Here is a 24,587-nt window from a genome sequence, read left to right as displayed (position 1 = left end):
ATGTTAAAAGTGGGTTGAAAAGTATTTGAGTTAACTGAATCGAGATTTGGTTGTTGACCTCAACCGTATCACCAAAATTTTAATCCATTCTTTGAGTAGAATTGAAAAACTATTATGACAAGCAATTGAGTTTATAGGAGTGGGTGAAACCCAAATGCCTGACAAAATTTTGGATAATGATGCGAAGTTTTCCAAGTCTGTTGCGATTGAGCTAATCGCTGACAGAAATTGGATGTTGAACAGCTATCATCATCAGACTACGCATCATCTGATGTATTCCTGAAGGGAATGTGAGAAGGAAATACCGGCTTATTTAACTCTCGCTCTGGTTAAGGACCGTGGGTTACCGACATTGACGTTGGATTCAAGAAAAATGACAAAATAATGGCGGGTGACTGTGCCTTGAGAACGAGAGGTCAATCTGTAAGAAATGATCAGGAAAAAAAGACGGATTTGAGCATGAGGTTTTAGTCTACTTCGAGTGAAGAGCTAAGTTCCAATAGTGAGTTACTTGATGCCGTTATTTTTTCTTTAAAGAGTCTGTTTAAATCATGCGTTATTCAAGCCTTTTTCCGTGGAAGAATCTGTTTAAATCATGAGTTGTTTAGGCAGTGATCAAGATCCCAAAACGATAGAGATAAAAATTCAGAAAATGTAGAAAGACTCAGCTAAAGCGCAAATCACTGAAACATTGACTGGAGAGAAACCATGTCGTGATCAGATTTGGTTTTTTCAAATCCGTAACATTTCTGTTGATGCTCAATTTTGCTCTCTAATTGTTGTAATTGATGGCTAGTAACTTTTCTCTTCAAAAAAATAAATCAATTTGATTGAGCCTTGTTCGAAACTAAGCTGAGTGTTTGAAACTATGCATTGTCTGAAACTAAGCTAGCAAAGTCAACGAATGAGATAGAGAGTTTCCATGTCATATTTGACAAAAAGAAAACTCCAAAATATACTTGAATTCGCTCGCTGAGAGATCAGAATGATTCAATTTGTTTCCAGATCGAAATGTCGCTATCGGCGCAAATGAAAGCAGCCTTTTGCGAAACTGAGAAGGTCCTTCATTCAGGTTGACTGCAAATGTTGGAAAAACGATCCGATGACGAAATTAAGCGTTTTAGGATATGCTTAAATAGGTAGATGGCCTTTTTAAGAAAGAAGTGCAGCGCGATTTTGACGGAAAGTTTTCGTGGAAATTTAATGCAGGAAATAGGACAACCCATTTTAAAAAAATGTCAAGAAACCTTGGTCAATAAGTTCCACCAAGGAGATGGAAAATGATGACGAAGTTTGTGCAAAGCTTCTAAAAACAATAGGAAGTACACCATTAAGAGCACCTTTAAATAAATTTAAAGACGGGAGCTATAAGATATCCAATGGTAATATCTGTATGCCTTAGTGTTTTTTTTTTCATATTGATATCGTTTTCAAGTGGTTCAATCTTAGTCCGAAGGAATTCTCTGAGTACTTAAGAGCTGGCTTGTTTTTACAAGCTGTGAGTATTCTTAGAGAAAAAAATAGTCCAATGAATGTACAAATTGATTAATTGAAGGAAATGGTGGAATTTTGATCACAGTCAAGTTGGGAAATTGTATAACTGGAAGTTACCACAGTTTTAATTTTGAGTACAAGCTGTTTAAAGCGAAGATGCTTGGGAGAGAAACAAGCCATGAGAAAAATAAGGCATTGACAAGTAGGGTGCAGATCAGCGAAGAAAACTGTGACAAAATTGAGTTGCCTTGTGAAATAGAGTTAGTGGAAAAATAGAGTCTTCCTCATCACTTGGAGGTATCAGTGTAGTTGCGCAATTTGGTAATTGCGTAGGTCTTGATTTTGACAAAAAACGATGATGCAGATGTTATCGCTAAGAAAAAGCGGATTGACCAAGATGTGAATCGATCGCAATCAGGCAAGTTGCTCAGGAAATAGGTTTTGTGGCTTTTTGGCATTTCTTGATTTAAGAATTTTTTCGATTTTTCTAACTTTACTGATTTAGAAAGGACGGATAAAAATGACTCGAGTGAGCAGTCTTGCAAGGATTTACAAAGCGGTATAACCATTTTAGATGACAATTCTTGTTGTGGAATCACTGTAGAAGATCCTATTGAAGATGAAGGCAAAGTAAAAGATCGTGTAGCTAAAGTCGAGCGAACGACCATCTTCATTAAAAGAGAAGATTTAGATAAATGAATATTGAACATAGATAATAAATAATAATAATAAAAAGAGCTAAGGACAAACTAATTCTAGTTCTAATGACATTTATAACAGACGTGAAGGTTTAGATTGATGCTAAAGAAGAAATTTTGAACTAAAAAATTTTGCGAAAACGCTTCGATTTGGAAAAGCAAAATCGTTAAGTTGCATTGTTGGCAGATCAAAATAGATGTTTTCACTTAATTTTTCAGATTATATTTTAATGATTCAATCAGGGTTTTTCATCAATAACGTTCTAACTAAGGCCCAGAAAAAAGGACCACTGCTACAGAGTTTGCGAAGAACTCGAGTAAAAAGAAATCGAACTCCTAAGAAGTGATGCATTTCTTTAAAATTAGTGATGAAAAATTTTCCACGAAAACGCTTCATTTTTGGCTCGGCGGAAATCTAAGTCTTCTACAGTTGTTTGTTAGTTTTCAGTCGTCGCTTTTTTCAGTTTATGCTTTGAATTGGTTGCATTTTAGTCCCTATGATTCTCATTTCAGGTGCTGGTAGTTCCTCGGCTACAAACTTTAATCGAAATCCAGTTCATACCAATTTGTAATCTACGGGCAAGTTTTTTCATTTCAGTTTTTCTTTTGTTTTTGATAGATATTTGAACATCGAAAGCACCACTTCCAGATTTTGCGCAACTCGTAATCAAGGATTATCAAAATCTTCAAGGTTTGCTAATTTCTCTTGATACTCTGTTTCAAGTTTTTGAGTTTTTTCTATTCAGTTTTTTCTATTTATTGTAGGTACAATTGCGAGAGGCCAAGATGGAATACAACCCTTTTAGAATGTTCAAGATGTTAATATGATCATACGTAGTTGTTAAGGTTCCTCCGATATTTTGTTTGGTTTAATGAGACTTAGAGGTCTTTTTCATTGTAGCTGCTGGGCCAATTCAAGATGTTATTTACCAGTATAGGAATCAACAACCACGTGAGTTTTTTTTTCTCATGAAGCATGACAGTTATATTCTGTTAAATAAATTTTGCAGAATAATCATCTAAAGGATCAGCCAAATATCTAGATCTTTTTTTCAGAATTTGCCTCTAGGTCGGTTGACCCCGTTCAGGCTGTTATTAACAAGTACCGTCGCGATGTTGTAGAAAGTAAAATGAGATTTTTTTCCGCAAAAAATGGAGTCAAATGACTATGTACAAAAACAGCCTGTTTTTGCTTGGGAGCTGCACTGGCACTTTGTAAAACTAATGGAAAAGTGTGTTTGCATCAACGCATTTTAACTAAGTAAATGCCTATAGTTTTAATGCAATTTTTTTGTATACTGGTTTTGTTATAACCCTTTTTTCATTAAAGTAGCGGCGGAGACGGCTATCGTCCACGTTGTTCGCGAATACTCCGAGATACCAGATTCGGGTTCAATGTAACAAACTATGCCAAAGGCTGTTGATAAATCCATTTTCCCTCATTTTGGTAAATTAAATTTGAGTATTTTAAAAGTTTAACTGTGCCATCAAAGGTCGAACGTTTCGAAGACGAACTCATAAATACAGCTGTCAACAAAATTTTTAACGGAGAAGCGATAATTCAGCTAAATCATAATGGAAATCGATCTGTGGAATGTAATTTTGCTTGGCCACGAAGTTTTAATTTGAAAGCCCCAATATGTGCTGCTTTAACAGTAAAGTACATGTCGAGGATTTGCCTAGACGTCGTCAACTTTTTTGAACTTATGGCAAAACATAGATTCAAGGAGCACATTTTTTTGGGAATGTTTGCGTCAACTGAATAATGCATTATGTTTGGCTTCGTTGAAAATTGGCGAAAAATCTGAGAATAAATGCGATGGCTACTCTCCAACTGTTATAATTCATGTAAGAGTTTTCAATCTTTCAAAATAATTCAATATTAAAAATACTATTTTGTTTTGTTTATTTAGGGCAAAGCATATTTTTCACTCGGCCCGATGAAACCATTAGAAAGGAGCAAGCCTTGCTTTTGAACTTCTTAGTTCACGATCCCCAGAATAGCTACGAAAGCACCAAATTACGTCTTGAGTTTCTACAAGTACCTAGCTCTGTGTCTTCTTTTGAGCATGTTCAGCTTCAAAGCCTTCTGCATGATTTGCAAATGAGTATATAAAAAGCGCAGCTTTTGTGAAATTTAAGTAATTGGTAATTATTTGTACGTGTTTAAGGTATCTCTGAAACAATGCAACCCTTTTGTTTATGATTTTTTTTATCCAAATCTGCGATTTGAACGAAAGCGATCTTCTAAGCGCAAAAGTTGTAATCAATCCAAAAGCCAAGCCAATCAACGAGCATAGGCGTGTTCATATTGTCAACTTGAATGAATTGGCTGTATTAAGTGACCAAACAGCCCCTTCAAATGATATTGGGGTGCGCAAAAGAGGTGGTTGACTTTCAGAAGTTGGTGATACGCACCGATTGTGTGATCCACTTCAATTTGTTCTTCTCTTTCCAATGGGCTCTGACGGTTGGAGTATCAGCAGAAAATTGCGGTAAACTGAGTCGGGTCATGTTAAGCCAATGGGTTAATTAACTTTGATGTATATCCTTCACCTTTTTTCAGAAACTCCGACCGAACGATGAGTCTTCAAAGGTATCATAGCTTCCTATTAAATGAAAAATGCAACAGGTATAGAGCTCATCTTTTCAAAGCAGACAGGTTGTTTCAAGATTATCTCTGCATTGCTTTTGCATCGATTGGAAATCAAAACCTCAAATATGCTCGATTCAATGAAGACTCACTTCGATCTGATGTTAATGCAAATTTGGAGGACGCTGTTATTGAGGCTGATACTAGCGTTGGTAAACTCGGTCAGTGTATCATATGTCCTAAATATATAACTGGAAGTTATCTACATTGGCATGCCAGGTAATTTTTTGGAGTATTTATCCTCAAGCACCTGACACCAATGTTTTCTGCCACTGTTTTTATAAGTTTTTTTTTATTTCAGATATCAAGATGCAATGGCAGTATATCGTCATTATCATAAGCCTGATCTTTTCATAACCTTTACGTGCAATCTTTTGTGGGAGGAAATCCAGTGCTGCTTGACTGGTTATCAGACAGCAGCCTCAAGGTCTGGTGTTGTTGTGCGTGTTTTTCGTCTGAAGTTGAAATGCCTGATGATTGAGCTGCTGCACAGAAGTTTCATGGTTCGTTTGTTTTGCGTAAATAATGTTTATGTTTTTCAATTTGCTACATTATGTTTACAGAAGTGTTTGGAAGGGTTGTGGGTATGTCATAGAATACCAGAAAAGAGGTTTACCCCATGCACATATCCTAATGATGTTATCCGAGCGTGATCGTTTGAAAGATTTGTCTAATATCGACAAAATAATTTCAGCTGAATTTCCTCCAATTCCTACTATGTGTTGTGATCCCGAATAGAAAGTTCAGGCTGATAAGTTTCGTGCTACTGTTTGATAAGCTTGGTGCTACTGTATGATTAATGGTCTATGTGGAAATATCAATTATGGATCTACGTGCATGGTTGATGGTAAATGTAGTAATTATATCCCAAAAGAAAAGTTTTCTCCCGCAAAACTGTGTTATTTGATACTGCGAACTATCCGAACTATAAACGGCGATCATCGTCAAACGGGGGAGAGACTGGAATTGTTGGAGATTTTCAAGTGGATTATCAGTGGGTTCTGAAGTTTGATGCTCACATCGATGTTGAGGCTTGCATTTCACAGAATTCGCCAAAATACATCTTCATGTACATTAATAAGGTAAAAGACAACTGAAATGTCAAAATTATAAAATACAAAGAAATAGGTTATTACGAAAGAAACACATTACGAAAGAACGTTACAAAAGAAAATAAATTGTTACTATGTATCTTTTACAGAGCATCAGATTGAGCTGACGCTGAATTCAATTGACTTTTTGATAGCGTTGTGAGATAGCTTTAAACTGTTTCTGTCTTTAACGAAGTATTTTTCAGTGAGTTGATCGAAAAATGGTTCGCATAGATAACGAGGTTGTTGATGAAATTGCCGCATATCAAAATATGCGTTATTTTGGCTCACAGGAAGCATGTGGACGGATATTGAGCTTTCCTCAGTCAGAGAGATTCCTTTCTGCACAGTCGCTCCCTGTTCAATTTCTCAGAGAACAACTGATTTTGTTCGCTGAAAATCGCGTTAAAGAAGCCGTGTAAAATAAAAATAAAAACAGAATAACTGAACTTACTGAGTTGTTCAATTTCAATAAAAAGGAATTCGTCGAACGATTTGATATAATGCAACTTACCGACGCATTTTGTCGGGAATAAATCTAAAACTTGGCGCCGGAGGAAATTTTGTATCCAACACAATCGGACGGGCATTTACAGTGCATCTGTGTGCAGGAAGAGAGATTTTACGTTCGTGTGCTGCTTCATCATGAACATTGTGCTGGTTTGTTGCTTGAATATATTTGAACGGTTTTAAAATTTGATTTCAACTCAAGTTGCTTACAGGATCAGTTCCGTTCCAAAACCTGAAGCTAATGATTGGCAACGAACTGAATACTTAAAAAGAAGTCTGTGCAGCGCTTGGTTTAGTTGAATCCGACGGAGAATGGGATGCCTTTTTGTCCGACCCTGCCGACACATTGAGTTCGCATAATATACGAAAACTCTTCGGAATCCTTTAGGTTTTTTGCGAGCTAACAAACGCGATGGAGTTATTTGAAAAGCACCACACTCATTGGTCTGTCGATTTTTTGCGTTCTCACCCTGATTGTAATGTTTATTTTCAAAAAAGCCATGATACTTTTAGAGATTGAAGCCTTCCTCCTATCTCATTCACGCTCTTTGAAATTTTATGCTTTGCTTGAAATTTCCAATGAAGATAGGGCATTTATTGACAATTTCAAAATCAATGAAGAATCACAGTATGACCTCGCAGAATTAAGGTCTAACATTCTAAATGACTTCGGTGATAATAGAGCTTCTCTTAACAGTAAACACCGTGAATTTGGCGGTCACGTAATCAATTGTTTAAAAAGGCAAAAGCAGTGCTGTGGGTTTTATGTGGAAGAGGCTGAATTGGGAATACACATGCGCTTAATTTTTTGCCTGCGGGAACCCGATCACTGGAAGAAAATATTGTCACTGTTGCATTGGCTGTTGCATCTAGCGGAATTTCGGCAATTGAATTAAACGGAGGCAGAACCGAACATTCTCTCTTCAACATTCCACTTCAGATTCACGAGACATCCTCCCTCAACATACCGTACCAATCAGCGTTAGCGAGACTCATTCAAGTCATTAAAGTAATTGTTTGGGAAGAAGGCCCCATGATCAACCGCTTTTCTCTGGAAGCACTAGATCGTTGTTTGAGAGATCTGCTCGACGCTGATATACTTTTCGGAGGCAAATCAATAGTTTTAGTAGGAGATTTCCGCTCAGTTAATTTCGATTATTCCAACTGAAATAAGGTAATTATGATTATCTTTTGTTCTTTAGACAAATTCTTCTTACCGTGAAGTCGAGAAACCCCCGAGATGCTGTTTCATACTGCATCAAAAAGTCATAATTGTGGCCCATCTGAAGAGCCATCTGCGGCTGTTGAGTGTGATAAGTTGCTTCTTACAGTTGGAGACGGAACCAATCGGTTGTCAGTTAATTTCGTGAATCCTCCCGAAAACAAAACTGAAATCATATCGAGTTCTTCTCACAAAAAAGCTGCTAATTGGGTTTTTAAAAATTTTGAGGCTATTTTTTGCTTTTTTCAACGGATGCTAGAGCGAAAAAATTTTCGTTTTTCAATGCAGGTAAGCCGAGGAACCGAGATATCAAGAGCTATTCTGACATTACGTAGTACTTCAGCAACCAAAATCAACAAGTTTTGCTGCAATAATTTTTCAGTTAACTCAGCCAGAAAATCGGTTGTTCAATCTTTTTCTTCAATTGAGTGAAAGTTGTGTTTTAGGCGAGCAGTTAACTGCTATAGCGCAGACAGTGTCGCACGCCCTATGATCAGTGCAGATACCCATCTGAGTTTCTAAATTCACTGGAAATTTCTGGGCTATCGGAACATCATCTGACTCTTAAAATTGGCATGCCCATCATCCTAATTAGAAACTTTGACCCCTAGAATGGTTTGTGCAATAGAGTTCGTTTGTTTGTTGTCGAAATGGTTGGAAACAGATGCGTGAAATAAACAGCGGAAATTAAATAGCACGGAGCTTCGTTATATCCGTCGAATAAATCTAATTGTTGAAGTAAGCGAGAATGCTCCTTTAAAATGGCGCCGAAGACAATTTCCAGTTAAGCCAGCTTTTGCGCTCACTATCAAGAAGAGTCAAGGGCAGAGTATGGACAGAGTTTTAAAATGGCTTTGGGACATGGTATTCTCCCACGGTCAGCTCTACGTTGTTGCGTCGAAAATCCGCGACCCCATGAACATCAAGTTCTTTTTTCGAAGTGATGACGGAGAACTGATAACTAAAAATATAGTTTATAGAGATATTTTAATTTGAGAAAATTAACGATAACGAAGTTTTTTCTTTATAGTGAAAGGAGAACGATAACGAAGTTGTTTTTTTTTATAGTGAAAGGATGTTTTATGATAATTTTTTTAGATTGAGAGCAGCTTGAGCTGCACCGTATTGCTAGTCCATATTTTAAAAGAAAAAAAAGCCATTCAAAAGATAGCCGGTATTTTTTTCTGTTTTCCTGAGTTCATCAACACTTCTCCAACTGGCGATGTTGTACAGTTCAAAGATCATGTGTAGTTATTTCTGGTCAAACCTGCTCTAACATTTGTAAGGCGACTTGAGTCACCAGATTCCCCCCTGCACTGTCTCCAAATATCTGCACATTGCGTCTATCCACTCCCAGTTGTTCACTATGGTCCATGATGTACTTGACCATGGCCACACAATCATCCACAGCTGTGGGGAACAGGTGTTCAGGTGCCAGACTGTATCGGATAAAGAACATCTGACCTCCAGTCTCATTCTGCATTCTCAGCACTGAACCAGCAGCTTCCTCTGGAACAAATTGCTCGCGTTTTATCATTCAAATGAGTTATTATAGTACTTGTGCCTCTAAGAAACGTTGTTACTGTTCCACAGCTTCTGAAGGAAACGCTGGACTATTTGAGCTCGTTACATTTGCCGGAGAAAGTTGTATAATCGGGTACTCGACTCTTTTCGAAAGTAAGCAGTGTTATATATTTCATCGTTTGTTTTTCCTTCTTTCTTTCGTGGACTCAAAGTGAATTTCTTCACTAGCCCTTAAAATGCTCTTAGATTGCCCCGCCCCATCATTTTGTCTGGTTGGTCTTTAGCGTTGATTTTCTTCGCTTCGAAAATGAGCTTAGATTGCGCATTCTCAGGGATAAAAAGAGCTAAGGGCTCTCAAAGTGACCTGATGTTGCGCATCCAGCACCAGTGGTCCAATTTTCCCTGCTTTCAAAGTGTGCTAGATTGCAAGCAATAAGTTGAAGTTTCACAGTAAGGATTTAAAAACTATGAAAATATCAGCTGCTAAACAATGCCAGAATTTTCTCGCCAAGACATGAATCTCTTTCGGGCCTGAGTTGTTGTCCATCCGCAGATATGTGCTTCCAGTATACAACATTGCGGGGTCTATTATAGAGTGTCTCTTAAAGATAACGCAATAGTTTTTTAGCTCTTCAAAGCTTAGAATAGCTGAGATTGTTTCTACCTGGAGATCCGAATACATATCCTCCCCCATGTATGTGAACCAGTGTGGTCTTCGGACTCGTAACTCGTTCTCCTGCGTATCTCAATATCTCCCTTCTGCCATCCTTGTACACACTCTCCAATGGTGCATCTGGCTCATTTTTTAGACACCAGCTGCGCATCTGTCGCATTTGTTGTGCGCTGTGGCGTAAATAGGTTCCGTTTTCGAGCGACTTCTTGGGAATCTGAAATGAGCTAACTATTGATATTTTTTTCCAATTATGTAAAACCGGCTTCAACGGCTCTATTTCTCAAAAAATGTCACTCAGCGTTTTAATTTTTGGTTCTACTTTGTCTATTTGCCAAAATGCAAAAAAAAATAAAAAAAAGCAGAACTGCTTGAGGAGAAAAATACTCAACCAATTTTTGTTTCAAAGAATCTCCTGCGTGCATAAATCTCTGACAGGGTAAATTATTTGCATGTAGAACTAAATTTTTTTAACCTGCTTGTGCGTTTGCATTCAAAACAACGATTCTTTATGCTTTCAGCATTTGTTGTTGTTCAGCAAATGTCCTTCTTTGAAATTCGAAAATTGATTTTCAAAAATTAAAAAAAAAGTTATTGTTCGTTATTAGCAATTAATTTCGTATATTGAATAGATGCCGTTTTTTTTCATCGTATCACTTGTTTAATTTTTTTCTGCACACGTAGCCCTGAAAATGTAGCCTATATATTTTCTAAAAAGCTAAAGAAGTTGATGTTTGGTGCAGAAAAAACGGTCTCACGCTCAATGTTTCAACATGCACAGTTCAGATTTTTTCCTTCTAAATCAACCAATCAGATTTTACTTGCAAAGCACTTGTCTAGAGGTGATTACTTCAAATGAATATTAAGAATATTTATCTTGACAAAAATTTGCAATTTCAAGAACACGTGGTTGATGTTAACGCATAACAGGCACGTTTTTCTTGAGTTAAATTCAGAGCTCAATAGCTATTTTCCCGTAGATTTCCGGGCAAAATTTTTGATTACCTATGATCTGATTGCGTATAATTTTACATCTAGAAGTATATTGAATAGAATTCACCTGTTACGAAATTGGATTTTTGAAACGATTGGAACGATTAGAAGGTTCGACCAATCGATAGAATTGTTCAATTATAATTCGATTGCTACAGTTTTCAACATTGTTCCGTTAAAGAATTAATGTCTCTATCTTCTTAAAGAAATGCTTGACCAGCTCAGTGCGTCATCAGAAATATAATTATTAAGTTTTGATACTTTTGCTCACAAAGAGTTTCACGCTCTTGTTCGCAACGGCTTTTAAACCTACCTAAAATTCTAAAACAAGACTGTTCGTATATCAGGGCGAAGCCCTGAAAGTTCCGACTCTTCCTTAAATCACATCGAATAGTTTTTGGGGAAAAACATTGAAAAACTATAAATTATGGACAATATCAAAGATCAAGTGTGAAAATTTGAGTCGTACAAAATTAATACGACCGATTAGTTAGCTTCAATTAAATTTGGAACGATTTTTTATACGGGATAATTCATCTTGCATAAATAATTCGCGTTTCGTTTTCCGCATTATAAATAAGATCTTCAAAGCGCGCATCAATTTGTCCAGAGGATGGTCAAGCCGGCAATTTTCCAACTGCCAGAAGTTTGCAAAAAGTGATCGGAGTTACAATATCTTTCTACATTTAGTTTTAGGGAGTCGATATCTTCAATGGGGTATAAAAATTTTTGTTAAAAACTATTTCTATCGCCGAAAATTGACAGGATAAAAAACCACATCAAGCATAAATATTCCGTTTTCTTCAAAACCTGGAACAAAAAGCAGCTGGAAAAATGTTGATTGTTTTGTTAAATAAGTTAGACAACTCGATTTAATCCAATGGCATCCTTTTCGATAGATTTTTGTCCAGTGATGTTGACAAAAGCAGTTTTTATCAAAATACATGTAAGTTTTTCTTTAAAGATGCTATCAAGTAAAGAGCAAGTTTCTCTAAATCGTCGAAATACTCGACGTAACTGCTAAATTAATATGATTTTTTATGGGAGCTGCTAAAAGAGCAGTATTGATCGTTAAGCGTCCGTGTGACTATGTAACTCAGCAGAATTTTCTTCTAACAAGTATTGACGTTTTAATACCATTCTTCGTTAATTCAAAAGGGATATTAGTTAGGAAGAACTGTTTGCATAAGCTTAGTCGATCAATTAGTTTTTAATCGGGCGGATATTCGTCCTACCTACCCTAGGGGAAATTGAAGAGCACCGTTTTGTCGCAAAAAGCCCAGGCCTGAGGCTTTTGTAAAAATTGCCTCTTTCTGAAAAATTCCATACCATGAACTCCTCTTTACTTTTTGTTCTGAGTTTTTTCATTCTGAAGTACTTGGCGTTGATGCGCACCTTAAATGGCGACCTAAAATAAGACTTACCAACTTTGGCAGCAGTCTCCTCAGAGGAAGGATGCCATGTGTGTAACAAAGAGGAAACTCCAATTGATCATCCGTCCATTTGTTTGCCGAAATTAGGTAAACCAAAATGGCAGCCAACGCTACAGAAATCGAAACAACAGCGAGCTTCAAGTTCATCGCAATTTTTTTTAATCAAATGACCTTCAAATCGGAACTCTCGAAGCCAAAAAATAAGCGATATGAAGTTCAGAAGTAAACCAAATTTGGAGAAGTTTAATTTCTTTGTCGCATGGAAACGCTAAGTAAAGTAATATGAATGCAAATAGTTGCTTTCATATTAAACGATTTGCAAAGTTTGTGGCATGGTGTTACAATCTCAGGCTGGTAATGCAGTTATGCCATAAGCGTCTAGAATAGTGTTTATTATTTAGTCTTAGAATAAATTATATTTAACTAATAGAGGCCGTGAAATTTAGCATACCACTCGCTTAGTGTGCTCCAATTTTTTTTCATGAAGATTCGATCAGTTAGTTTAATCTATTTTTTTTTCAACAATTTGTCACTCTAGCATAGTGTATTTACTTTAATATTTTTTGATTGTGTTTAGTAACCCAAAATACTATTCGACCCGACATTTTATGATGTTTTAGATATTTGTAATGAAGGCTTGATTTAACTGTTCCATGTCAATTTTTTTGGTTGAATAAAATGCATAGCTAAAATTGTAATTCCGTATAATGTTGTCTGAGATGCATCTGAGACTCGATTTCCAGGGTTGAGGTGGTTGATTTAAGTATCGGCAGCATGGGTCGAACGATGTCTTGTTATCGACCCAAGTTCTATAGGTCAACAGAAACTTTAGGTCGACCAAACTCGATTCATAGTCGAGCAGGGTCGATACATGATTCGACCAGGGACGATACATGAGTCTGTTTTATATCAAAATGGGGTCTTTTAGCGACCTCCTTCTTTCAGAAAGAGAAAAATCAATTAAGCATATATAAAACGTTAAAAATATTTTTTTTCTAGATGCTAATTTAAGTTTCTCTTGCTGCAAGAAAGCTTGCTTAATACCCCGATTTTGATATAAGGTAAAGTATGCTAAGCGACGCTTTTTTTGTAAACAATTTCGAGTATGCTACGCGAATGGTATGCTAATGGATCTCCCCCCAGCTAATATCCGTGCTAATGTATACAAACGAGTGGTAGGTCAACAAGCCGTAGATTCAACTAACCTAACCTGAGATTACCCCTTCAACGAACAGGCAGCTTATTGACAAATAGTTCCAGTTAAGAAGGAACTCGGCCTTCGGGAGTGTTTGTTTTATTTTGAACTTTTTTTCCACGCAAAGTTAGCTACCACAAATAATCATTGGAATGAGTCCTAGTATATCATGTTAAAGCCCTTTCAGTCGTGATTCTAGAAATGATATATTTGGTAATTTGTTCCTTCCGATAATTTTGCGCATAAGGTTACGGCTTCGATTTAAACGATAAAGAAGTTGATTTTATATTGCTTATTTACACTAGCGATCAGCTTAGTGTATTATTACGAACCTTCTGTTTTTCTAACCTAACTTGCAAATAAAAGTGTTCATTAAAAGTGTTCACTTATTTGGAAATTTCACTGTTGCATTGGAAATAACATAGCATCTGTTCTCTGCTTCTTTTGTGGCTAGTGTTTGAAGTCTATGTAGCGTTCGTGGCTTAGTGGTTAGTGTTTAAGACTCTTAATGTCTAGGGCGCAGGTTCGAATCTCAGTCGTAGCCTAATTTTTCCTTAACTTATTCGAGGCTTATTTCTAATTTTTCTTTTTGCACTTAATAGAGCTGCTTTTATCGTTTTCTCGCTATAATTTGCGGAGCGCAGCTTCACCTTTGTGTAAAAGTTTTAGGTAGGCGTAGAGGCTTGCCTTAATAAAAGAATTTTCATGGCAGAATTATTTTTTTGCTTTTTTCAGATGGTCAATTGATTGTCATCAAATACGAAAAACGCACACAATGTTCTGCGCCGACTATATTGCTGCTTTCGCCTATCATGGAATCATCAATTGCTCATTATACGAATTGAACCGATACCACAACTTAATCCAATTCAGAGTCGATAACCAGAAAGGACTTCCATTTGCAGTAGGAGCCCTGTCTGGATTTATGGGTGCATGTTCGGTGTTCCCCTTTGATTTTGTGAGACGCGGAGTTATTCAGGGCGATTATAAATTTCGAAACAGTTTATCAACCGTGCCTTACGCTTCAGTGTTTTTCGGAATTTATTTTACATTTAGAGACCCAGAATAGTGATGAACAGTTGAGTAAAATTGTAGGCTAAAATCTAAAATGAAATTAAATTTTCAGTATTTACCAAAAGTAAATTATTTCATCGCCCCCAAAAAAGGGTCAAAAGTTGTCGAGTTGACGATAATAATCATCCTCTCGAAATATTTTTTATTTCAAACCTTCAAATTTTTTCTAAGATACTTTTCAAAGTTTAGGTTCTCAGAGAAATTTAAAGTTGAATGCAGTTATGTGTACTTGTATTCTGCTTTATAATACTAGTTTGTTTAAAAACTGACTTATTTTGAGACGCTTTGGTTGGTTTCTGATTCCTTCCAAAACTTAAAAAAAACATTAAGATTTTGAGACAGTTTCCAGATCCGATTAAAACTTAGGTTTTTTGATGTTTTCTTTTTTTAATGAACTAAGTATACAAAATTGACTTGTTTTTTTTTGTCTCATCAAAAGATAACTGTTCATCACTGATCTGTCTAGCACAACAAGTCAGTGTAAATGGGCGTTGTTGTCTGGATTAGTTGCTGGTTTGGCTGAGATACCCTTCGATAAAGCCAAACTGGCCATGATGGGCACTGGAAGGACCATGTTGCTTGCCAACGGACTGTATGTCCCTTTTGGGGCCATGATTTTAGTCATGTATGACAAAGCATTCATCAGATTTACAGAGAGAAGAAACCAAAAAATTGCAAACTAGTTAAGATTTAATTCGTATGATTTGCTATGATTATAAAATGAATTTTTTAAAAATTAATAAGAATGAAATATACTATCAAATGAATTTTTGACAGATTTAATCTAAATGATATTGAACAGTCAATCATTAAACTGTTAATTAATTTCTCCCAAACTGGTAAGCATAATTTTTTGCCGAAGACGTGAAAACATAGATATTGAGTAATTTTAAATGAATTGTAACAGTTAATATAGTGAAGATAAAAAGAACTTAAAGCAATTGTTTAAAACTCAAACATGGAAGTTCAAGCATGGAACTCAATGTTTAAAACTCAAACAAGAACTCAAAGCAATTGTGAAAGAACTCAAACATGGAATTGTTTGAAAAAAAAAATCAATTTGTTCAACTGAGTCTGCTTAATATTTTGAGTGATAAATATTCGCCATTGCTTTAACTATCAGTAATTCTATTGAAACCAGTTGTAAATCAAAAAATCAAGTGACGTTTTTTTGTTTTCGGTAATCATTTTACGAATACTTTTAGACTATGTTCAGGTTGTAAGGTTTCGGCTCAATTTCACGTCGGCTGAGATGGGGGTTAATTTTTATCGACTTACAAAATTCAGTCCGGCAAGAGCTGCTTTTAGCAAAATTTGTTATCGAAAGTTTGATTACTCATGATGAATAAATAAATGAAGTAAGATAATTCAGACTAAGTTATGCAGTTTTTGCTTTCTCTACTAATATTCGTATATTGATGTTCAAGCTTTCTTTAAATGTATTCGCTGAGGAAGATCAATGTATAAAGGAAGATCAATGTATACCATTTGGCAACAAATCAGTTTATTATCTTCGATTTGTTCCAAATCCTCGCCGGCGGGATTTTTATAATTTTACATACTAGTTTCCATGTTGCTTTCTCTTTTACAATCTATTGATTTTGTATAAATGTGAAAAAACGTGCTATCGAGGAAGGAGTTAATTTAAAACATGGCGACGGTGTATCTTGAGTCACATTTATAAAAAGATTTCATGGAAGCCTTTCAGTTAACTGGATGAAAGGTAACTGGCATAAACTTGTGTTTAGTTGCCTATATTTTGTTCTTATTAGGAAATTTTTTGATGTTTGTAGATTTTAATTTTGCAGTTTCTTTGACCTGAAAAACAATTTAAGCAACATTTTTTTCAATGAATCTTTTTTTTGTTCCGACCATTAAAAATGGGGAGGAACTTTGGATTCGGGTGTGTTTTAGTTTTTTTCATGCAAAATCAGCTACCACAAATAATCATCGGACAGATATTAGAGACCTTTCAGTCGTAATTCGAACGGCATTAAAAAATTTCGAAGAAGTCGTAATTCGAACGTCATTAAAAATTTCAAAATAGGTTTGAAATTTTGATTTTTGGTCTAATTTCGAGCTAATTAGTCAGCTAGTTAGTAATTGAAATAGCTTAATTTAAGCCGTGAAAACTTAGTTTTACTCAGGTAAAGGTAGTTTTTGGAGTTTTTTAGCGCAATTTTGGGTTTAAAACCAAAATAAAACCCACTGACCATTTTGGGTCAAAATAAAACCCACTGACCACTTTGAAGTGCCCGCATCGACTACTGTTCTTTGCAAACATGTTCAAGTGCAATTGTTGTGCATGGCACTGTAGTTCTGCGAAACAGACAAGAAAGTGATATCAAATGTTCATCATATCATCTGGGGCAGTTATGAGGCGACTCGGAATAATAAATTACAGCAAAAAGTCATAAGGAGTAAAATGGCATGAGATTATTTGTTTGGACAAGCGTCTTAATCTAAGAACCTAGATATTTTGATTGAAGTAAAAACGATCTTGTGCAACAAAAAATTTAAGGAGCTCTACACAATACTAGTTAAGTACTTTGGATTAATTTTTATGCAGTGAATAAATAAAAAAGTTCAATGTGTGAGTGTGCGCGTGTGTGCTTGAGTGTGTTTTTGACGCTGGACCAAGTATCTTTCAGTTTTTTGTTTGTCGTTTTTCGGCGGAGTAAAGACTAAATCAAGCTCATCAGCTTCCCAAAGAACCAATATAAGTCTATAATTTCAAAGCGATTTATAATTTCAGAGCGATTGCTAAAATTTTTTGATTTTCCTTGGTGTATTAATGGTTTCTGGCCCTAGTGTTGGTCCCGGACGATCAAAATTGTTAGTTTTGATTTCTGCATTTTATAGAGGACCTATCAAATTTATCCAGACTACAAGAGTAAATCAAGCTCATCAGCTTCCCAAAGAACCATTTTAAGCATATAATTGCAAATTCTTTATGTTGCTTGCTAAGATGCTCGTTGAAACCAAAAAAAAACCTGCAACTTGAATTTCCAGTGACTAAATTTTTCCACAGTTCAATTTTAGCAAATAATGCAACTAAAAACGTGTATCTTTTTTTCGTGACAAATTTAATTCTTTTGCATTTTAGTTTAAGGCCCCCTTATAGCAATATTACTAAAATTTTCTGAAGCATTGACACTGATATAAATGTATAACTTCGAATAAGTAGCACTTTTCCATAGTTTCAATAGTTTCAAAAAAATCAAGAAGTTTGTGTGTGCTATTCAAATTCTTCCACAGATAAAAATCTTACTTGAATGTTAATATGCGTACTTGGACTGTCATATTGATTTTCTTTTATAGGAAATCAATAGAACATGCATGACAGTCCAAGTATGCATATCAACATTATATTAAGAATTTATGATATTAACAAAGATTCACTGGCGTGTTCATATCTCACCATCTATAGGAATCCTATAGATGGCGAGGAATGAATACGCACGTGAATTTTTGTTATATAAATTAATTCATTTTCACTTTCAATTGAGGCTTCCTGTAATTAATGTTTAACCAAACTTTTTGCTCTGAACTCTTTCTGTTCAAAACGCCAGTTTCAGAGTAAATATAATATATAATATGCTGGCCACCGGTCTTGGTGGTTGCTCACCAAGTTACTGATCTATCAATAAGCGTAGGTAAATTTAGATAACAAAATGTGAAATCATGGCGTGACAGTTCATAGTGCAGCAATCGAATGTCTTTCTTCGCTCCTTTTTGTCTTTTCCACTTTCGTTGAAAACTAAAAGGCATTGCCTTTGAAATTCTGCCACAAACGATATGGGGTTTTGCACACATTTTGCTCTAGTTTCAACTCGATCTTGTTCTAATCTTGTTGCTTCCGTGTTGCCGGCACGTTAACTCTGATTAAACAGGCCAAAAGTTTTATCATCAATGGGAATGGCGTTGATTGAATGTCCAACGGCTTAAGACTCCAAGGCAGGCCCTGCGCTGGATGCGGCAATCAGGCGTCAGGGACGCCCCGTCGCTGTCACCATGTAACCCGATTCCTGTCACCAGCTTTTGGATCTCTCCTGATGATTTTTTTGAGATTTCAGGACGAGTGGTTTTGTTCTAATAGAGAAACGTGCTTGTAAGACAGGGAAGACGTTTTCTGCAATAATCAACTCCCTACAATAATTCAAGTTAGTATTTCTATTGATCTCAATAATTCGGATTATATAACGTTTGTTAAAAATTTAAGGTAAAACAGTCTATTGGTTAAATTGGTTAAACTTAAACTAAGACTAGTTTTAGACTGTTTGGCTTAAGGTTCCTACAATTTAGTTGTAGGCTTTTATCTAAGACTAAATAAAAGACTAAGGTAACAAGATAAGTTAAGAGTTAGTAAAAAGGTTGAATTAAGAGTTAGTTGCACAAGATTAGTTGCGTATCAAAATTGACAATGAACAATCTCAAGATCTACCAAAAACCGTTGCGCTTTTGGCAGGTATTTTAAATTGGCATGGTTTTAGGTCATAACTGAACATAACTTAGAGGTTAGAATGTTGACAATAAAATGTCACATTTGACATTCCCCGCGAAAATTTAACTATAGCATATACTTTCGCCACACAAAAGGAGTGTTCTGGCTCAGAAATGGATAAGCGGGTACACTGGTCGGAAAAGCCCCACATTAGGGCCCAGTGGGCAAGATGATAGCACCTGAATGGTTTGATCGTAAATCTTATCCCACGGTAGCACCCGATGGGTGAGATAATGATTTGGCAGTAAATAAATGTATTGTTAAATGACTCAAGTTAAAAATTAAAGCGACTCGGAGATAGTCCAAACTGTAGCGTATTAGGCCAGCACTAGGGTTATCTTTTCAACTATAATTGCGTCATAATGTTAAGCAAAATCGCATCAGAAAAAAGTACTAAGTTTGAAGAGAGTTACTGAATGGAAGATTTCCGAAAGTTTGAGTTTTAATGTGCCAGGATACTAATCCTCATTAAGGTCTAAAATGCGTCCCGGTTTGCGGCTCGATTGATTGTCCATCTCCTCGGTTCGTCAAGCGTCATTGGCCGTCCTAGGAGTTCTATCGCCGAAATGATAGAGGGGGTGTTTAGCCAGTCTGGATCGAGTACAATTGGCGTAGATGTTGACTCAGTTGCTTCGGAGGGTAGGCCCGATGGGTGAAATTGGGTAGTACAAATCTCAGGGCTGAATTTAACCTTCTTGTGTGGTGTACTTTGTTTGGGTGTTATGGGAGACTTTATACCACTCGAAGGCTCAAAGATTTCTTCTAATAAGTAAGCTGTCGTAGGGTACGATGTCAAAAGTGATGTCAAGGTTGTTAGATCTACCAAGTCAATTTGGTGGCTCTCCATTTTGATAGAAATCGCCTCAATCGTTGGGTAATATGGGGGGGGGATGAGAATTCGATGAAATGTTGGTTCATCTAGCTTATCGTCCGATATGTCTACTACGCTGGTAAACACTCTCTCTCCCAGCATCCTTGGAGGCTGTCTAGCTCGCAGGGGTCTGGTGCTGTGCCGTGCATAATTATCGAGCAGTTTTTTGGAAGGTGGTGATTTCACCGGTGATGAGGCCTTTCTCTTAACTGTGTCAGACAATTTAGCTTTTGTTTTGGTAGAGGCAGGGTTTAATTGCTGTTTCTCCGTTTCCGCCATTATAACCGGCTCGGCAATCTTTTCGATTGATTCTGTTCCAAGATTTTCCGGAGAAATTGGCAACTCTGATTCTTCGTGACTGTCCAGGAAGATTAGCGGCGGGGTTAGGTGTGAGGCTGTGCTATTATCGCCTGAGTCGAGGTCAATCAACGGAATCTCTGCCTTTTCTACTTTCGGTTCAGTCTGGTTCGTGATTTCGGCTTTAAGGTCTGCTCGGTCTTATGCTGGATGTTCTGTTGACTTTTCTAGATCGGTTAAGGTTTTAGTCTTTAGCTCTTTTAGCGAGACTAGATCGCTGGCATTATCATCTGATAAGACTTCTGCTGGACAGTTCTAATACCGTCTATTGGTTAAAATTGGTTAAACTTAAACTAAGACTAGTTTAAGACTGTTTGGTTTAAGATTCCTACAATTTAGTTGTAGGCTTTTATCTAAGACTAAATAAAAGACTAAGGTAACAAGATAAGTTAAGAGTTAGTAAAAAGATTGAATTAAGAGTTAGTTGCACAAGATTAGTTGCGTATCAAAATTGACAATGAACAATCTCTAGATCTACCAAAAGCCGTTGCGCTTTTGGCAGGTATTTTAAATTGGCATGGCCATAGGTCATAACTGAATATAACTTAGAGGTTAGAATGTTGACAATAAAATATCACATTCGACAACTTTTCATAATATCATGATAGTAAATCACGTCGCATCTAATCTATCACGCGATTTTTTGCATAAAAATTTTCATCTGACTAAGTTATTTTTACGTGGATTTTTTCAAACTAAATTGACTTTTTAGTAGTTTAGAACACACAAAAAGTACGCGGTAAATTTATAAACTTTAAATTTTGTAAAATGTATATATATAAGTAGAAGATGTTCAGAGGGCTTAAAGATGTTTGAACTCAGGGGCTGAGCTCTCATTTTTATGATTAGTTTGAGAATGGAGGGTCCAAGTGGAACCGCTGCCAAGACTATTTTTCGTCAACGTGTTTGTTTTATGCTCAACAGTGGCCGAGGTTAAAATTTGTCAAAACTGTTGCTCCCTAAAGACAACTTCATTTTGTTGTTTTTGTTCTCCCAGATTACCTTGAACTGTTTCGTCATAGCACATAAATTTTTCAGAGGCATTTTTGATTTTTTGTCATTATGGTCTGTTGCTTTTAAAAACTGAGGGATAAGTCTGCGAACGCTATGAAATCTATGATACAACCAAAAGAAAAAGACATGCAAAACTGTGATAAAAGTAAGTGATACAATGCTGGTTGTTATTGACTGCTTCAATAAATTAGGTTGACTGTCAAGAAATCATAAATGTCTGTTTCGTTTTGCGAAGTTGGAGTGAACTATGGCCTGGATCGGAGATTTGCATTGCTTTTTCAATTAAGTTACCACAAAATTACATATTAACAAATTTATTACCCTGAGTTTCCTCAAAATAATTTTACATAAGGAGAACCAATTACTACCCAAGTAGCACAAAAGAATCCGAATCGGACCAACATGATTTAAGAAATAATCCAAAAAAATACCTGTCTAAAAAGTAATCATTCTAAAATTTTCAAAATGTTTTCTTAGGGAGCTCGGGTTCAAACTTTTTTTTGGGAGGTCAAGTCTAATTTAGTCAGAAAAAAAACATCGGATCAGTTTCTCTCGACTCTGAGACAATTTTGTTGATTTTCATCTGGATCAATAGAATTGTAATCTGATAACACAAAGTTTTTCCTTGAAGCTGAATATTTATTTTTATTTGGTCTTCATACTTAACCTTCTAAAACCCCTCGTTACACCATAAATTTAATGTTCACGTAAGGTGGGGGTATAGAAAAAGAGCCGAACTTTTTTTTTGAGAATAGTTTCAGCTTTGGTTTTTATTGTTTTTAGGAGAGATGAAAAAAATACTAAGAGCTCCACCTAAAGATATCGAAAAACGCCCTTGAAGAACTATCCTCCAATTTCAGTGGATAAGCGAACATTCTAGATCTTTACTTGTTGTTAATTGTTGTAGCTCGAATTCTTTAATGGTAAAAATTGATTGTCCTCAATAAATTTACTTTTTCAGCTTAACCTTCAATGAAACTGCAATCTTCAAGTTTCTAAGATATCCTTGGACAAATTTCACTCAGTGAACAAATATATTTTGATTTAATTATGACATTAACAAACTTTGGAAGTTTCGAATAACCTTATGGTGATTATTAGTTTGACTTTTAGAATTATAGAGTTGTGTTCTTCCAAACAATTAAGTAAAGTTGACTTTTAAGAATTAAGAGTTATATAATCAAGGTAAGACAAAACATATTTTGAAGTTATAAATGTGACTTGATAAAATTATGAACCAAATATTTTTTTTCGGCTAAAACTTGATAGCGGAAATGTGAAAACCTATGAGCTTTATAACATGCTTCCCCTGAACTCAAGTATTACTGTGGCTTTTTGATGGTTTGTGATTGCGAGTTTTTAGTAATTTTTGAACAAATGCAGCGTAAACAATGTAAGTTATCAAGTCCTTTTCAGCTGAAATTAAAACGACACAGATCTTGGCACAAATATGAAAAGGCTTCTGTTTCTGTGTATGGCCACTGCATGTATGGCCTTCCGCGAGGACGTAATGGACGAAGTGAGCATGAACTTCTACGAATGTCCAGTGATAGAAGTGATGGAGAACTTCGATAAGGAGAAGTTTCTCTCCGGGGGATGGTATGAAATCGGACACTATAGGGAAAACTTGGCGGATAATCGGTTAGAGACGAAGTCTTGCATGTACTCCGAGTTCAAGAACGGCGAAGGGAACTGTGAGTAGTTTCAAAAAGCTGAAAACTCCTTTTTTGTTAATGAGCAAACTCCTGAACAAGATAATTTTTATCAAATTATCAAACTGATAATAATTAATAAAAAAAACTCGTCTCTGAGGTTACAATACAGTTAAATAGCTAAATAAATTTACAGCAGTCTCGGGAGGCCATTTTTCATGCTCGATGCCTGGCTAATAGTTTTTCCAATTTGAAGCAAAAAAAAAAACTAAAGCGCACGCTCAATAATTTTTGTTTAATTTCCGGTTGAGCGACCCAAAAAAAAAACACTTTCGTTGATTTTTCTCCTCATGCAGTGAAATGCGTGTTGGTTCTGGCGAAGCGTTTTTTAAAAGTTATTTAAAGTATCCTCCCTTGGTTAAAAAAATGTTGCTCGTGCCTTCTCAGCCCCACACACATCACATAACTCCTATTGCAAACGAAATGCATCTAAAAAAAGTTTTGGTTTTCCTAGCAACCATGTTTTTTGAAAATTCATGTGATTTTTATTGGATATCGTTGACTCACCTGATTGTAGGGTACATGCCTGTGGGCTTAACGGCTCCGCAAAACATGAAACGGGAGTCTGTCTTCGTCAACGCGGAGGGGGTGCTTGACTGCGCAGTGGACATCCTGACCCCCAAATACGACACATCTGGGGTGCTGCGACTCTACGCTTCATATTTGTACCCTTCATCCTATGAGGGCATGAACGTGGTCGCCACTAACTACGAGGACTATGCGGTGTTGCACGAGTGTGCGGCGGGAGGAGTCGAGAGAGTCCAAGTTCTCTGTTAGTTTCTATTTCCTCTCCATAAATGTTCTCCTTGTTGAGATGGAACTGAAAATTGTTTTTTTTTTAAATTTTGCCTGTTAATTTTCCGATAGTGCTTCCAAAACGAGTGTACTCAAACATACAATACCAAGAAGTCAAAGAGTTTTGAAATGGAATGCTTCTAGGGTACAGGTGGCTCAAATCTCCCCCCCCCCCCCCGCTTCGCTTCCACTGCGATATATAATTTTCGAAAATCGACACTGATTTAGTGCTAAGATTTCTACTGTTGTCTATCATTTTTTGTCAATAGTCATTGCAAACTTAAAGTTTTCCAGTTTGATTGTAATTTTGGAAAAAAAATGGAACATTCAGGATAAAGTTTTGTTGGTTTTCAGCGCGTAGGCCGACCATGCAGAATGCTCTGCTAGATTTCATCCAGAGAGCCTTGGAGTTCAAGGGGTCCGACTTCAGTGGGAGATTCGTGAGGACAGACAATTTCGGACAGTGTCCCTACAGGAACACAAAGAAAAACAACAGCAACGACAAGAAAATAGAAGTTGAAGTTGGAGAATTTAGCGACGAAAACGATGAACCGAAGCCAAGAAAAACGATCTTCTGGTGGTAATTTGACAGACCAAACTGACTGAAATGAAAAGTGAAAGATATTTATTTTTTCATGAAACGAAAGACAAGTTATTTTAACTCCAAGTTTCATGTCAACGCCTTCATTATTTTGACTAGCAAATAATCAATTGTGAAAAACAACACTAAGACTGGCTCTGATTAGTTTGAAAAAAGCACTTGGTATCAGGGGCGGA

The 24,587-nt window shown here is 36.3% G+C and overlaps 2 protein-coding genes across 5 annotated transcripts in view; one reads left to right on the top strand and one right to left on the bottom strand.

Annotated features, from left to right (window-relative positions):
- LOC134857290 (arylacetamide deacetylase-like) overlaps window positions 1-17,666 on the bottom strand; it is a 23,619-nt gene extending 5,953 nt beyond the window's left edge. The window contains exons 1-4 of one of the 3 annotated variants that reach the window (XM_063873678.1): window positions 16,840-17,666; window positions 12,280-12,556; window positions 9,857-10,079; window positions 8,936-9,177 (exon numbers count right to left, since the gene is read on the bottom strand). In XM_063873678.1, coding sequence (XP_063729748.1) covers window positions 8,936-9,177; window positions 9,857-10,079; window positions 12,280-12,435 — 621 coding nt within the window. In that variant the 5' untranslated portion in view covers window positions 12,436-12,556; window positions 16,840-17,666. Of the gene's footprint in view, window positions 1-8,935; window positions 9,178-9,856; window positions 10,080-12,279; window positions 12,745-15,835; window positions 16,022-16,839 lie in introns of those variants that run through there. The other 2 variants (XM_063873675.1, XM_063873677.1) reach the window with 2 other exon arrangements.
- LOC134857291 (uncharacterized) lies at window positions 16,049-24,587 on the top strand. 2 transcript variants are annotated; one of them, XM_063873680.1, is made up of 4 exons: window positions 16,049-16,280; window positions 22,720-22,997; window positions 23,533-23,787; window positions 24,165-24,587. In XM_063873680.1, exons 2-4 carry the CDS (start codon window positions 22,754-22,756, stop codon window positions 24,392-24,394), a joined length of 729 nt encoding a protein of 242 aa, XP_063729750.1. In that variant the 5' UTR covers window positions 16,049-16,280; window positions 22,720-22,753; the 3' UTR covers window positions 24,395-24,587. The 2 variants fall into 2 exon arrangements, with proteins under 2 accessions (XP_063729750.1, XP_063729749.1); XM_063873679.1 differs by lacking the exon at window positions 16,049-16,280 and adding an exon at window positions 22,373-22,488.

The sequence above is a fragment of the Symsagittifera roscoffensis genome, chromosome 1, assembly GCF_963678635.1.
Source record: "Symsagittifera roscoffensis chromosome 1, txSymRosc1.1, whole genome shotgun sequence".
Lineage (NCBI taxonomy): Eukaryota > Metazoa > Xenacoelomorpha > Acoela > Convolutidae > Symsagittifera > Symsagittifera roscoffensis.
The sequence above is the reverse complement of the archived record's forward strand: the minus strand, read 5'-3'. Positions and strand labels throughout refer to the sequence as shown.